Below are 17,435 nucleotides of genomic sequence, written 5' to 3' on the forward strand. Positions count from 1 at the left end.
ATAAAATTAAAAAAATTATAAAAATAAGATTATAATTTTTAATTTTTAAAAAATATTAAGTATATTTAATATGTATATGTATAAAAAATTCAAAAATTACTATAATATTATTTGTGGGACGCATTCAGATGCGGAGTGTATATCATCATCACCAAATTCGTCCCCGCCCCCGAAATTTAATTTCAGAGAAAATCTGCATCAGCACTCAATCAAAGCGAATTTTTTTCGTCCAAATTAAACAAGTTTAAATGGGTATCTGCGACCGCAAGTGCGGATTATATTGTCATCCATTTAATATTAAATCTTACCTTTTAGTATATTTTTCTTTTTACAAATTAGAGTGCTAAAAATTAAATAAATAAAAACTAAATGACTGCGAATTTTGTGTGTGCAAATCCTAAAGATATCATAATCCTAATAAAACATATATGGAGGTCGTTACCTTAGCACATGTTTTTATCAAACCAAAAGATAACCTTACATACTGCGATGCAATTGGATTGTCTTATAAAAAAAACCTTTACCTACCGATGATGTGATGATGTAAAGGATTAATTGTCTTTAAATATAATGCAACCCCAATGTTATAAACATTAAATTAGACCAATCATTCAATTGGGAACCAAATTCATGATCGGTTCAGTTAGCTTTAAAAAACTGTTAATTAATAAAATCTACAAAAATCGATTTGAATTAGATTAGACTGGTCAGATCATCAAGCCGAGAGCGATTTTAGAAAGTCATCCAATCTTTTAGAAAAATCCAGATCTTTTTTTTGTAAAAAAAAATCAGTTTTTTTAAATTAAAAAAATAATAATAACTTTTGAAGTTTAACTTTATATAAAAATATTTATTTTATCAAAATATTTATTTTACTTAATTCGTAAGACATCCATTGTTGATCTATATAAAATACAAAATTTGATGTTTGATCATTTATATTATAAAGACTTATCTTTAATGTGAATTTTTAATATATTTATCATAGATATTTAGTATTTGATATGAATTTTTAAATAATTCATAAATATTTTTATATATTTCATATATTTTAAATTATTTATAATATTTATTTATTAAACGGTTCTAGAGATTAAACTCACAAATATGTAGAAAAGTGTATTAACTCTTCCCAACTGAACTAATATTTGAATCATTATTATTTCAGTCCAATTTTTAAAACACTACTTCATATATCCTATGATAGCAATCAAACCCTTTCACTTTTGCTTTAAAATTAAGCCTCGTGTCTCTCTCACATCACCTCTCGTCTAAAATAGCCGTGCTTCCCTCCTCGATTCATATTTTTCATAGAGAAATATGTGATCAAGAATAGAACTAGATCCATTTTAAATCATATAAGTGGATGAAAAGGTTTATAATCCATTTAGCTATTGAACATGCATTCTATGAGAAAATCGTTAGATAAAAACAAAACATAAAAACATTGTTTATCATATTTTCTTTTTGGACACTATTGTGATATATTTTTTAGAACAAAATTATTATATAGGATAAAAGATACTCATATCCGTTACAGTTAAAATCCCTATTGTATTCAATCATGCCACAAAATTATTCCACCAAAGTTCTGAATATCTGCCAGCCCAATGAATAAATCACCCACAAGAGACTAATTTAAATTATACAAAATTAATTAACATAAACCCTTTTAAAAATTGTATTATTTCTCAAAAACCACAACGAACATACAACCACGCCAAACACAATTAATTTCAATTTGTTTTCTTCAAATAATCAATATTAATAATTAATTGTTAATTTTTTTGGGAGAACATTTGAATATAATCTTAATTCTCTAAAACTACCTTATGACTTGAGTGAATTTCACGATTTTACTTCGCTATTCCTCCACACATCACCTTTGCATAATGATCCAAACCTGCATATGGAAAACTCTTGTATATATATATTTAAATTAGCTAGTAATTTTTTAATAAGCAAGAGATTATAATAAAAGAGAGAATTATTGAATATGATCCTCTTAAATATTTAATATGTCATGTTTTAATCTTAAAAATTGGATCACTAATAAAAAAAAAATCAATTTAAATAATTAAAACACAGGAAAATTAATTTTTTTAGTCCCTATAAAATTTTATTTTAATCCTTATAAAAAATTTGTCAATTTTTTAGTCCTTAAAATTTTTTTTTATTCACTTTATTTCCTATTTAAATTTTTTTTTTTTATAAAAAATTGATAGTTTTAATTCCTAAAAAATCCCTATAAAATCAAATAGGGACTAAAAGTAAATAAATTTTTAGTTTAATTGCAATTTTGATTCATCTATTTTTACCAATTCACATAATTTATCCTCCTATTTTAAAAAAAATGTCAATTTTAATCTGTCTCTTAGACTTTTGAACTAAAAAATGACGATTTAACATATTTTAAATTATGTGGCATACAACTTCATGATATAGAACCATCCGAATGTATTAATTATTCATATGTCATTAATTAAATTACAAAGTGGAAACTTTGTAAAATTGAAAGGTTAAATTTTAAAGTGTTTTATTGCGATTTTATAAGTGTTAATCATTTTACATCTTTGTATCATATGTCACGTTATCTAAAATATATTATGTCGCTACTTTTTAGTTAAAAAAACAGAATAAATGACTAAAACTATTGAATTTTAAAATAAGAATTAATTTCATAAATTGGTAAAATTCAAAGACTAAAATTACAATTAAGTCAAAAATATTTTAAAAAATAAATTTAAAAAGGTCATAATTTTTTAAATACTAAAAAAAAATTCAATAAAAAAAAATCATTATATTATTTTAAAAATTTGAGATTTTGTGCTAAAGGCTGAATGTCTTGCCTATAGTCGGCCCTGCTATTGAATTAGCTGGTACTCAACCAATGTTTGTAAGTTCAAATGGAAACAAAATATATCCTTTTAAATGAATTATATAGTATTTGAGTTTTATGAAAGAAAAAGAAAAAAAAAAATCTGAATGGTATATATAAAGTTCATTTGATAATTACTTAAAAAAATAAAAAGAAAACATAATCATAAAGAAGACGAAAATTTAATCTCTACTCTTAATAAAATAATAATAATAATAAGAATAATAATTACTAATATTAATGGTTGAAAAAAAGTATTATTGTCCACTTCTATAATCAAGATAGTAGTTATTATATATAATAAAATTATATATCCGTGAAAGTTTCCTAATAGACCTTTGTTTATATTCAAAAATAATTAAACAAAAGACAAATTAGCTAATGATATACCTAGAGACCAAGTAATAAACAGTTTGATTAAAAATTTCAGATAGGACAAGAAATGAAAGTAATTGGGTTTTATATTATACTATTTGGTCAAATCTAATTTAATTATTAGAAAGTTAGTTTTTAAGTTGAAAGATATATCTCATTTATAAATAAATTTTGAGACGTATATGATTCAACATAAGACTCTTAATGCACAAGAATATGATAGTATGTGGCCTACTACATATATTGTTTCCGCTTTAAAAATCATATTAAGTTTTGTATTGGTTTTACCTCATTTTTTTAAAATTGATTTTAAAATGAGAAATGTTATTCTTTATAAAAAACTTTATCTCTTTTTCATGTAATATTTATTAAATTTTAATATTTTTAAAAAAAATTGGGTTGTATCCAATTTATTCTTAAAGTCCAACCTGAGTGACGTGAGAGTAGTGACGTAGTAACAAAAAAAATTTAGTTATGATCTAAATACTTGATGGGGGACTAGTGTTTTTCTCTAACAATTCATTTATAACGATAACAATTTTTTTTTTAATATGTGGCTTTTACAAATGGAACACCAACTAATCAGGGTAACTTAATCTCACAAGGTCGAGGGTAGGAATATTCGCAGTGATTGAATCAGTTATGAGGGGAAAATGTATTTGATTCAAATATCAAAATATTTATAATTTGTGTCGGTTTAGATGATAATTTTTAATAATTTTTAAAAAAATTGATCCGATTCAAATTAATGCAATTTAAATTAAATTGATTCGAATTATAATACGTAAGAAATATTTTAATATTCATATTATAAAATTATATTAAAATTAACAATTTTGAAGTAAAATACTATATATAATATATTAAAAATTAACATTACAGAATAATATTAATTAATTATATTAAAAAATATCAAATAATAATACAAATATGTCAAAAAAAAGAAAAATAAGTATGATTGATAACAATTAAAACTAACATGTAATTGTTTAAAATTTATATACACGATTTAGTTCGATTATAAAAAATAAATATGAAGTTCAATCCTATCTACACTACGCCAGAAATGACATTTAACAGCGCCCATTTTACAGCGCTTTCTAAACACAAGCGCTGTTGTAATTATATTTTAAAAATAACGGAACCTATTACAGCGCTTTTTATGTAAAGCGCTGTAAAACAAGCGATGTAGTAGGTCATATAACGTTTGCGCATCACGTTATAAGGATTTTACAGCGCTTGTCAAAAAAGCGCTGTAAACGGAAGCGCTTTCGCGAATCAGTTACAGCGCTTTTTTCACAAGCGCTGTAAAACACATGCGCTTTCATTGAATTTAACTACCTATTACAGCGCGTTTTTCACAAGCGCTGTAAAACACATCCGCTTTCATTGAATTTAACTACTTATTACAGCGCTTTTGTCACAAGCGCTGTAAAACACATGCGCTTTCATTGAATTTAACTACCTATTACAGCGCGTTTTTCACAAGCGCTGTAAAATACATCTTTCAAATAATTATATACGTTGGAAACCCTCATATCCTCTACATCTTTCAAATAATTATATACGTTGGAAACCCTCATATCCTCTACATCTTTCAAATAATTATATACGTTGCGAACCCTAATATCCTCTACGTACTGTGCGGCCATCTACGTTGTCTAAGGTATTTTTTACACATGATCTGTTCTGTTTTGAAATTTTTAGTTGATATTGGTTTCTTTTTGAAACTTGTTGATATGTTTTGAAAGCTTATTATTTTTGTTACTGCATTTATATAGGTGGTATAATATGGATAGGAAATGGATTTCAGCCAATCGATTGTCAAAAGAGTATGAAATTGGAGTGAAGGAGTTTGTTGAGTTTGCAGTGAAGAATGCAAAAGATCCAAATAGAGTAGTTTGTCCTTGTTTAAAATGTTGTTTTGGAAAACGTGTTAGAGAAGATGAATTAGAAGGACATCTAGTATGTAATGGAATTGATCAAAGCTACACATGTTGGATAAGACATGGTGAGAAAAAAAAAGGAAACATTAATTTTGAGAATAGTTCTACATATGCTTCAACTGATTTCGATACAGATACATATGAGCCGGACCGAGTTGATGAGATTGCAAAAGCAGTTGAAGAAGATCTTCGAGATTGTCCTAAAATGTTTGAAAGTTTGTTGAGTGATGCAGAGAAAGAATTATATAATGGTTGTACTAAATTCACAAGACTGTCAGCGATATTAAAGTTGTACAACTTAAAAGCGAGTAATGGATGGTCTGATAAAAGCTTTACAGAATTATTAACACTCATAAAAGATATGTTGCCAGATGATAATGAACTTCCCAGTCGAACCTACGAGGCTAAACGGATTTTGTGTTCTATTGGAATGAGTTACGAAAGGATTCATGCGTGTCCTAACGATTGCATTTTATTTCGAAACGAATATGAACTACTTAAGGCGTGTCCGAAATGCAATGTCTCTCGATATAAGAAGAAAGAATCTACTCCAGCAAAAGTCGTGTGGTATTTTCCTATAATACCAAGATTTAGGCGCATGTATCGCAGTGAAGAAGATTCAAAACACTTGACATGGCATGCAGATGAAAGAATTAGAGATGGAATGTTTCGACACCCTGCAGATTCCCCACAATGGGCAAAAATTGATCACGAGTATCCTGAATTCGGGATAGAGTCAAGAAATCTAAGACTTGCACTTTCTACTGATGGAATGAATCCACATGGTCTTCAAAGCATCTCACATAGCACGTGGCCTGTGATTTTGGTAATATATAACCTACCTCCATGGTTATGTATGAAGCGTAAGTTTATGATGTTGTCTCTGTTAATTTCTGGACCCAAACAACCGGGGAATGATATCGACGTATACTTGACTCCTCTAATCGAAAATTTAAAAAGTATGTGGGAGACAGGTGTGGAAGTTTATGATGGGTATAAGAAAGAATGTTTCAATTTGAGGGCTATGTTGTTCGGCACAATTAATGATTTTCCAGCATATGGTAATTTATCAGGATATAGCATTAAAGGTCAGTGTGCATGTCCTATATGTGAAGAGAGTACAAATTGGATGCGGTTGAAACATTGTAAGAAGAATGTGTTTCTTGGACATCGTAGATTTTTACCTTATAGTCATCAGTATCGTGGGTGGAGAAATGCATTCAATGGAAAATCAGAGGAAGGTAAAGCTCCTTTAGCACCGACTGGATATCAAATACTTGAAAAAGTACAAGGTTTGACCAATAAATTTGGCAAACCTTTTGCGGGAGAGCTGGTGAAAACTGGGTGGAAGAAAAAGTCAATTTTCTTTGAATTGCCATATTGGAAGTCATTGTATGTAAGACATTTCCTCGATGTGATGCATATTGAGAAAAATGTATTTGAAAGTGTTATTGGTACGTTACTCAATGTTCCAGGAAAGTCTAAAGATGGCGTCAATGCAAGATTGGACTTGGTCGATATGGGAATAAGAAATGAACTGGCTCCAGTAAAGAAAGGAAATCGCACATATCTACCTCCAGCCGCTCATACTCTATCTAGAAAGGAAAAAATTGTTTTATGTAAATTTCTACACGAAGTTAAAGTTCCAGAAGGATACTCTTCGAACATTAAAAATTTGGTTTGTATGAAAGACCTCAAGTTAAAAGGTTTGAAGACCCATGATTGTCATATTATAATGGAGCATTTGCTACCAATAGGTATACGTTCCATTTTACCTGAAAAAGTTCGACTAGCCTTAACTAGATTATGTTTCTTCTTCAGGGAAATTTGTAGTAAAGTGATCGACCCTCAGAAATTACCGACATTGCAGAGGGAAATTGTTGTTACTTTGTGTGAGCTTGAAATGTATTTCCCACCATCGTTTTTTGATATAATGGTTCACCTTACTGTTCATCTGGTTAAGGAGACACAACTTTGTGGGCCAGCTTATATGAGATGGATGTATCCGATAGAACGATATATGAAAATATTAAAAGGGTACGTAAAAAGTAGAAGTCGACCAGAAGGTTGTATTGCTGAACGATACATTGTTGAAGAGGCTGCTGAATTTTGTACTGAATATCTGTCCAATGTTGAATCCATAGGGCTTCCCATGTCTCGTCATTCGGGAAGACTATCAGGAGAAGGGATAACTGGAAGGAGACTACTGACTATATCAAGGACAGAATGGGAGCAGGCACAATTGTATGTTCTGCACAATGATGATGAGGTTCAACCGTATGTTACAATACACATTGATCAGTTATCTCGTTTGAACATGAATAGGAATCAAAATTGGATAACTCGAGAGCACAATCGAAGTTTTGTAACATGGTTAAAAAATCACATAATGTCAAAATTTGATATAGACCCCGGATCAATTTCAAATAGATTGAGGTGGCTAGCAAATGGTCCGAGCTTACATGTCTTTTCTTACACTGGTTATGTTATTAACGGCTACACATTTTATACCAAAGAACAAGATGATCAGACCACTATGCAAAATAGTGGAGTCACTCTCGTAGCTGAAGCGATGCATGTCTCAAGTGCAAAAGACAAAAACCCAATATATGCAAATCTATCATATTTTGGGGTTATCGAGCGCATATGGGAGTTAGACTACACAATGTTTCGTGTTCCCATATTTGGTTGCAAGTGGGTCGATAATAATAATGGCGTTCGGATTGATGAGTCAGGATTCTTGCTTGTCGATTTTAATAGGGTGGGATACAAAGACGAGCCTTTTATTTTAGCGTCGCAAGCTCAACAAGTGTTTTATGTCACTGATCCTTCTAATGATAAATGGTCTGTTGTCCTATCGACCAATAAAATAAGTGATGATAACAATAATGATGAAGATGTTGGTAATGATCTTTTATTTGCAACATCACAACAACCACATGAAATTGATTCAACTGATGATGGTTTATATCTTAGAGATGATCATGATGAGGGAATTTGGATTAATCCATCGTTTCGTATTGTAAATGGACAAACAAATGTGAATGTCACCAGGAAAAGAAGAAGGGCATCTTAATGTATATATATGTTTAATTGTTTTATATAAGCTATGCATGTAATCTGAACTGTGTTATTGTAAATATGCATGTAATCTGAATTGAGTGTTTTATACTAAGTTCTGATTAATTTATTTTCTGATTAATTTATTTTCTGCTTATATTTAGCTTGATTTGAGTGTTTTATACCAAGTTCATGTAACAATGAGTGTTTTATATTTAGCTTGATTTACATGAACTGAACTGAATATAAATTAGTAATTTACATGAACTGAACTGAACTGAATAGAGAGATTCTCTTTTGCTCAGTGCATATATATATATAGATTCTTCAGAATACTCATTTCTAATAATTCATCATCTCCTAAAGTATTGTGATAAAGACAATGATAACAATATTTTTAATCCAATAAACAATGATAAAAATGTTTTTAATGTTTTTTTAAAAAGCGTTGTCTTTTATCTTTGTGCCCAAAATTATTTTTGATCCAAAATCACTTCACAATCAGTGCACACAACAACAAAACATATTCAAATACCATAAGCAGTTCACACAATCAGTAGAACATAAATCAGAACTCTGTAACTTTTTTAACATATATGTAACTCTGTAATTTACAACCTAAGTAACTACATTCAGATACATATATACAACCTAATTTACAACCTAATTACCTACATTCAGATACGTATATATATATAACCTAATTTACAACCTAAACTACATTCAGATCCATATGCATGTTCATATATTGTGTCCTATGATCATTTACATATAATAACTAACAGAATATACATTATATGCACTAGCTACCATATAATATTCAGATCCCTTGCCCAGCAGCAAGCTATTTCCCAGAAAATCAAATAATTTTCATGTCAAGCACGTACTGACACCATTCTTCCTTTAATTCCATCAGATCTTCCTCAGAATATGATGGACTGGAATTGGCAAAGTACTGCAATATAAAAATTGAACATATTATATTAAGTTAGTATCAAATATATAGATAATTTATATATGAAAATCATATAATGCAAATACCGTACCGTTTCTGGGATAATAGTTTTATTCTTCTCAACAATCTCCTTCATGAATCTCAATATGTAGTACCCACAGTCGATGTTATTTGTTTGACGAGGGCACTTTATTGAGATCCATGTAATGTTATTAGACTTCTGCTTCGACACTTTAGCACCTCTTTGAGCTCGATAAACTTTTAAGGCACTATCGAATGAATAAATGTGATTATTAGAGCATGAATATTTATATATATATATATATATAAATATTCATGCTCTAATAATCACATTTATTCATTCGATAGTGCCTTAAAAGTTTATCGAGCTCAAAGAGGTGCTAAAGTGTCGAAGCAGAAGTCTAATAACATTACATGGATCTCAATAAAGTGCCCTCGTCAAACAAATAACATCGACTGTGGGTACTACATATTGAGATTCATGAAGGAGATTGTTGAGAAGAATAAAACTATTATCCCAGAAACGGTACGGTATTTGCATTATATGATTTTCATATATAAATTATCTATATATTTGATACTAACTTAATATAATATGTTCAATTTTTATATTGCAGTACTTTGCCAATTCCAGTCCATCATATTCTGAGGAAGATCTGATGGAATTAAAGGAAGAATGGTGTCAGTACGTGCTTGACATGAAAATTATTTGATTTTCTGGGAAATAGCTTGTGCTGGGCAAGGGATCTGAATATTATATGGTAGCTAGTGCATATAATGTATATTCTGTTAGTTATTATATGTAAATGATCATAGGACACAATATATGCATATAATGGATCTGTTAGTTATTATATAATGGATCTGAATGTAGGTAATTAGGTTGTAAATTAGGTTGTATATATGTATCTGAATGTAGTTACTTAGGTTGTAAATTACAGAGTTACATATATGTTAAAAAAGTTACAGAGTTCTGATTTATGTTCTATTGATTGTGTGAACTGATTGTCTATAATATGTTCTGTTCTACTGATTGTCTGTAATATGTTCTGTTCTACTGATTGTCTGTAATATGTTCTGTTCTACTGATTGTGAAGTGATTTTGGATCAAAAATAATTTTGGGTACAAAGATAAAAGACAGCGCTTTTTAAAAAAAGTGCCATAAAAAGCTAAAAAGCATTTTTCATTTCAAATAATTAATTTACAGCGTTTAAAAAAAAAAAATAACACATTTTACAGCGCTTTTTTTAAAAAGCGCTGTAAAATGTTGTTCTAAAGCGCTTTAATGGTGCACCTTCTACAGCGCTTCCGTGAGAAAGCGCTGTAATATGTACAAGAAAAGCGCTGTAAAATGCAGACCCATAATATGAAATTATGGGTGGGCATATTACAGCGCTTTTTTGAGAAAGCGCTGTAAAATGCCCACCCATAATATGAAATTATGGGTAGGCATTTTACAGCGCTTTTTCGAGAAAGCGCTGTAATATGCACACCCATAACTCATATGACGGGGTGCATATTACAGCGCTTTTTCGGGAAAGCGCTGTAATATGTACGCCCATATATGAAATTATGGGTGGGCATATTACAGCGCTTTTGTGGGAAAGCGCTGTAATATGCACACCCATAACTCATATGACGGGGTGCATATTACAGCGCTTTTTGTGGAGAAGCGCTGTAAAATGTGCATAACAAGCGCGCGTTGTATTTACATGTTTTATAGCGCTTTTATAAAAGCGCTGTTGTATCATTTACAGCGCTCGTTTCCACAGCGCTTATTTTTTTGAAAAAGCGCTGTAAATGGCTTAAAAAAAGCGCTGTAAAAGCCGTTTTTTCGCGTAGTGCTAAATGATTTTCACAAAAGAAAATTCAAATATATTTAATAATATATAAATATGAAGTTCGATGTTTGATTGAAGTTTTTCATGCAATCGAGCATGAGACTCATGAGTTAAATAAGACAAGAGGAAAACTCCAAAAGTTCTTGGTTATTTAATAAAATGGCAAAAGTTCATTTTGAAACTTCACACACTAAATAATTCCTATATAGGCTATAGCATAGTAAATGTATAAGACACTTTAAGATTATTAACCTAAACTAGTATTAATTAGGCAATTTGAGCCACCATATATAGATATCATGCCTTTATCTTACTCTGATGGGGTGTTGTATCATTGTATCGGTGGAGATGCAAAGATATTTGTCCTTCTCAAGATGGTCATTTTCTCTTACGTGATTACAATAGCTAATTAGGGACCAACATTCTCATGGAATTACTCATATTTAATTTTACATTTATTTACTAAAAAATAATCATTTACCTTTAGAAATAAATAAATAAATAAAATGGCATTTATAATTATGGGTGTGGTGAGTGCCGAAATTGGAAGGCCTTTACACATGGACCCATATTGAAAACGACATGAAATTATTGAAAGCATAGCACTTTGTTATGACAAAAACAGTACTGCGCTACACTATATGAAAGGCTGTATATAAATATATAATATTAAATAAATAAATAAAAATTATAAGGTGGTCCTAAATTTGATCGTGTAAGGGGGGGTCCAGGTGGATGGCCGCGGCAGGGGTGTCCACAGCCACGTTGGAACTGTGGTCCAAAGGATGGAACCATGACACGTGACACAAACAGAGATCACAATTTGTCATTACATTTTTTTAGGTCTATGTAATTATTTTTTCATTTTATTTAAGCAAAATACAAGGAGGGATTGAAATCTAACCCAAAAAAATAGAAGATAAAAATGTAAAGTAAATTATTATCGGAAGAAATTTAGACCAACAAGAACCAATCGCAATATGTAAAGTAACTTATTGTTGAATCTAAACTCATTGGGTTCCTAGAAATCCACAATAAATGTTTTATTGTAAGAGGCAAAATTGGAGTGGTTTGTACATGTAATAAAGTTTGGAGCAGCCACGTCAATAAGGAAATATATCAATAGACACATGTACACCTCATTTACATATAGTGAGATATATAAATATAAATAGTGATATAGTATCGATTATGTGATAGAAAAAGAGAACTCGAGAGAAAATCAACCTTAAATGGAGGTGATATAATAAAAATATATGTATAAGAATTATGTTTTCAACGTTCGGATTTTCCTGTGCTTTTTGGCGGGAAATTTTTGAGGCTTTTCTTGCCTATTTACCCGAAAGAAGGAATTTTGCTACTGATAAAAATTAGCAGGTAAATACTTGGATATATTTTTCATTTCGTGTGGGTTTCTATACAAACTTGTATCCACATGAAGTGTTGATTTTCTTCCTGATGTTTTCCTCATACAATTTTCCACAGTAAAATCCTCAAGTTAGTGTGAACAATTCCTTGAAAAAATCCGCAAGTAATTGTTCTGCGGAATTATCTTGGAATTTCGTATTAGTAAATAATTTTTTTTTTTGTTTTTTTACAAATGGTTAAATATATACAAAAATACTACTCAATTCCCGTAAAACAAAACTAACAACAATAACATTTTAACACTTATAATCATTTAAATAATAATAAAATAAAAAACACTTCACTATCAACTTAACAAACCAAATATCACACTCTAATCTGACCATTGAAATTTGACACTATATTTTAGTGAAAAAAATATGTCCTCTATGTGGAACTTCGATTTTTGATCGTTTAAGTATTTTATTTTTATCTCAAATGTTTGTTTCTTTAAAAAAAAATATAATTAGTATTCAATAAATTTTTAGTCTGTATAAGATTATAATACTTTATTTTTAATTCTTATAAAACATTTCATCAACTTTTATTCCTTTAAAAAAAATTATTTTCATTTCGGTCTCTCATTTTATACCCTTCAGTATATCTTTTGAATGAATTTTTTTTTGTAATAATTGAGACATTATAAGAAGTTTTCCTGTAAAAGTTTAAATTTTTTTAATAAACAATAAATTACATATGAACTTTTAAACATAAAAAACTTAAAAATTTATATTTAATTCATTATTTGTTACACAATTCTAAAAATTTGTACATAAGTTGTTAAATATGTCTTAAACATAGCTGTAAAATTCATTGAAAAATTTCAATGATGTACGATAGTTTTTTTAAAATCATAGAGCAAAAATAAATAAATAAATTTAAGAACTAAAAGTTGATGAATTTTTTTATATTAATTAAAAACAAAATAGGGAGATTTTATATAGACTAAAAATTTATTTAATCCTATAATTAATAATGTTTTTCTTTTTTACATTGAAAATTCTAAAAACATGCTAGAAATTAATTTTAATTTTTAATGAAAATAAAAAAGACTAAACTTATCTAAATTTATTATTTCTAGATGTGTATCAAAGGCGGAAAGAACCAAAGGTTAAAGATTAATGGAATTTAGAGTAAGGAAATGACTGACTCGAGTACATAAACATGCATATTTAATATTCAATATTCATTATCTAACAATAATGATCATTTTACGATTGTTCATAAGAGAATCAACTCATAATTATAAAATTACGAGATTAAATTTTTACTATTGAGTTAATATGTAAAAAAATTTACATTTCAAAGAAACAAAAAAGAATTAGTGTAAACTAAATCGATGTTGCATACCTTTCAATATACATAAAAAGTGGGCACTAACTTATCTGATTTTGTTATTTTTAGATGTAGTGTCCATTTAGTCTATGCTAATTCTTTTATTGCAAAACTATTGTTTATGTTTCCATTTTATACGATGTGAAAATTTTAGATTTCTGAACTTTATATTTTTTATATATTGGAAATAATATTTAACTTCTATAATTTTTAAAAATCGCATCCTATTTCGAAATTTTCACTTTTAAAGAAAATGTGGGAATTTTATAAATAAAAAAATCTGAAAAAATATGGAGTTGTTGGAATATCAATAATTTGTGAAAGTGTAGAGATAAAGTGTAGGGGTAGAAAGTAATAATCCTCTCAATGTAAACACTTATTTTTGGGGTTTTATGGACGGACCTATATATGCCGGGCCCGATCCATTAGTAAGCCCGCTAAAGAAGGAGTTATGAAAATTTTACTATACTTCAATATATTTTAATAAAAATTGAATTTTATCTTTTTTAAAAAATAAAAATTTAAGATGTAAATTTTATGATACTTATTTGTGTTTTGAATTTTTTTATAAAAAAGAAGTTAGAAATTTCGAATATTTAAAAACACATTTGTATTTTGAAAACACAAATTTATGTTTTTTTAGAATGTTTTATAAATTTTTTATAATACAAAAGTGTTTCGAAAAATGTGAAAAAAGTTTTTCGATAGAGAAAGTTTAAATTTTTTAATACGTATCTGTATTTCAAAATATTGTTTTTAAGTTTTTGGGAATATAAATGTGTTCTAAATTTCTTAAAAGAAGTTTTTCGATACACAAAATTTAAATTTTATAGAATACATTAGTATTTCAAAAAACCATTTTTAAATTTTTCAAAACTCAAGTTGAATTTAGCGGAGTAGAAAAAAGTTAAAAAATAAAATTGATAGTTGGCATTAATGTAAAATAGAATTATAAATATGAAGGTATAAACTAAAATTTTCAAGAGTTATAGATCCATTAAATTTTGTTTTTAATTGTTGATAAAAAAAATCGTTTGAAATGGTTTAAAAAAATGACTGGGACTATTTCAAACCATTTCAAATTCTAAAACAACATTCCCTAATTTCATGATCTCTCATCACTTTTCAATGGCCGAAGGGGACACTGAAATTAAATAGTAGCACACGCCTACATCGAGTTACTATCAACTATTTAGTTACAGGCACTCCAAAGAATAATTGTTGTGTGCAAACGTGCTTTTGAGTTTTTAATGAAATTTAATAACAAAATAAATAAATTAATTAGATTATTACTTTATGCACTGTAGAATAAAATATATGCTAATATATTTATGATAGTTACTTAATTTGATCGGCCCGGTCAACTTAAAAATATATTTTTTCTAAGTAACGTGACATTTAAAAATAAATAGATTTATAAAAAGACTTAAATTTTGTATTAAAAAATAATCAAACTTAAATTTGACGTAAATTAGGTTGTAGATTTATATGGGACAGACAATATATTTTGACGCCTAATTGTAAGAAATTCATACTATTTAAATAAGTGGTCAGCAATAATTGTTAATAATATAAATCAATAGAGAGAAAAAAAATCAGAATTCCAATAAAATAACAAATTATAAATATAGGAATTACAAAGAAAATAATATATTAAAAATAATAGACTACCAACTTTGATGTATGAAAGCGCCAATAACATAATAATAAACTATTATGTGAGAGATATTGGAAAGATGAAAGATGTTAATAACATTAATCCGACTAGTTTTAAGTGTTGATTTATTGTAAACCACTTTTAATTAATTAATTGTGATACATATTAATTCACCCATATAAATAATATTATTACTCACCTGAAAAGAGAAATCTTTGAACTTTTACCTTTTTATTTTAATCTTTAATCTTGGGTAGAATCCTGTACTCTTTTCCTTCCTCTTATTTCTCTATTTCTTCTTCTTTACTATCCAAAATATTCCATTTTTATACAAATTAATACGATTCTTCATTTGGGATCTATCACATTCCATTTACTTATTACATTCTTTTTTTTATCTATCAAACAATCATATTAGGTGTTCCTGAAGTGAACAAATTCGAGATAGTAACATAACAGGTGTGTTTTCACTGGAAATTCCAAGACAAAAAAAATACTTTCCTTTTCCCCAAATACTCTTCTTTTTTTGTTAACACGAAGGAAAACAAAATCTTGAAGGCATGGTGGTGAAGATGTTTATTATGTTGTAGATGTTGATTATAGAAGAAAACTTGTAGAGATTAAAAGATCATGCTGCATTTGTATTTTAAAGTTTGTACTCAATGTAGCCTATAGTTTATTTGATTAGTTTGAGATTTTTTATTTATTTATTTATTTTATATATGAATTGTGGAATGTATTTTCTTACCTCTATGTTGGGCTTTTTTTTTTTCCTTTCAGGAAAAGGTTAATTTTGTATATAATATGGGTTGGTTTACAAAGTTTTTCAAACGCTACAAGCATAAAATTTCAAGATGGAAATCCAATTGCAAACATAGTGGTGATAATAGAATCCAGGATAATCATCATATTTCAGTGGTAATCTAAGTTTTCATATACTAATAAAAAATTGAAATGAAATCATTGTCTTAAGTTACAACTTGGTGCTTGTTTAGTTTTGCAGTGGAATTGGCAAAATCATTGTGAACCACTGTGATTTTTTTGGATTTTGCAAAAGTTGCACTCAGTAGTATGACTTTTATGAAGTTAACTCATGCCATTGATCTTGCCTTTTATTCTGACTTTAGCTTGATAGTTTCTTGAATCTAACATGATGGTACTAGTTTTTCTGAGACTTAAAGAGATAGGCTGAACGTGTAATTGTACAACAGGATGATTTGACAGATACCGAGAAAGAAGATATCTACAAGGCAATTGCACTCTCTCTATCAAAGGAGGATCTCAAAGGAAAACCAGTTGTTGGTAAGATTTGTGTTTTTGCACCTTTGTTGTTAAAATCTGTCTTCTGGTTAATTTTGTTTGAATTTAATGTCATTCATGATTCGGCATAATGTATATGAGGTACTTAAACTGCATATTCTTCTAAGCCTAGTCACATTGCTTATTGATTTATTGCAAACTCTTGAATACTTTCTGTTTTATTTCCTATCTTTTTATGCCACGAGTTGAGTAGTTCGTTTGCATTCTAATTTTGGCAGTGCTAAGAAATGAAAGTTTAAATTGCTAAGTTATGTTCTTGATTTCTTTAAATTAGAATTTCAATGTATGTAAGAATTATGGGGATATTTTGATTCTGGTGTTTCATTTCGGTTAAGTTCCAACTCAAAGTGGGTAACATATATTTCTTATGATTAGAGTTCATTGAAGAAATTCCAACGTTCCACTTTGTGTTAATGTTATAATAAACCAATCAACTATTCCCATGCTAACGTATAAGAAAAAAGGTCTCATGTTATTTACCTCGTAATATTCCAGGGGAAGAATCTCAGTCTGAAGAAGACAAGCACCTTCACAAAATTGATGAGGAGGAAGATAAACATCTCAGTGAAGTTTGTCCTGAGAAAGATGAGAATTGTGGTAAAGTTCAACTAGACGAAGACGAATGGCTAGCTAAAATTC

The 17,435-nt window shown here is 28.6% G+C and overlaps 1 protein-coding gene and 1 long non-coding RNA gene across 4 annotated transcripts in view; both read left to right on the forward strand.

The window, feature by feature from the left end:
- The first annotated feature begins 9,621 nt into the window (after positions 1–9,621).
- LOC140918991 (uncharacterized) lies at positions 9,622–10,221 on the forward strand. Its single transcript, XR_012161509.1, has 2 exons — positions 9,622–9,761; positions 9,853–10,221. It is a non-coding gene; the product is annotated as an uncharacterized lncRNA (long non-coding RNA).
- Positions 10,222–15,720: 5,499 nt separating this feature from the next.
- Positions 15,721–17,435, forward strand: part of LOC101504663 (protein DA1-related 1-like) — a 5,267-nt gene continuing 3,552 nt past the window's right edge. The window contains exons 1-4 of one of the 3 annotated variants that reach the window (XM_012719001.3): positions 15,721–15,935; positions 16,257–16,394; positions 16,688–16,778; positions 17,292–17,434. In XM_012719001.3, coding sequence (XP_012574455.1) covers positions 16,281–16,394; positions 16,688–16,778; positions 17,292–17,434 — 348 coding nt within the window. In that variant the 5' untranslated portion in view covers positions 15,721–15,935; positions 16,257–16,280. The other 2 variants (XM_012719000.3, XM_012719002.3) reach the window with 2 other exon arrangements.

The sequence above is a fragment of the Cicer arietinum genome, chromosome 8 (genome assembly GCF_000331145.2).
Source record: "Cicer arietinum cultivar CDC Frontier isolate Library 1 chromosome 8, Cicar.CDCFrontier_v2.0, whole genome shotgun sequence".
Taxonomy (NCBI): domain Eukaryota; kingdom Viridiplantae; phylum Streptophyta; class Magnoliopsida; order Fabales; family Fabaceae; genus Cicer; species Cicer arietinum.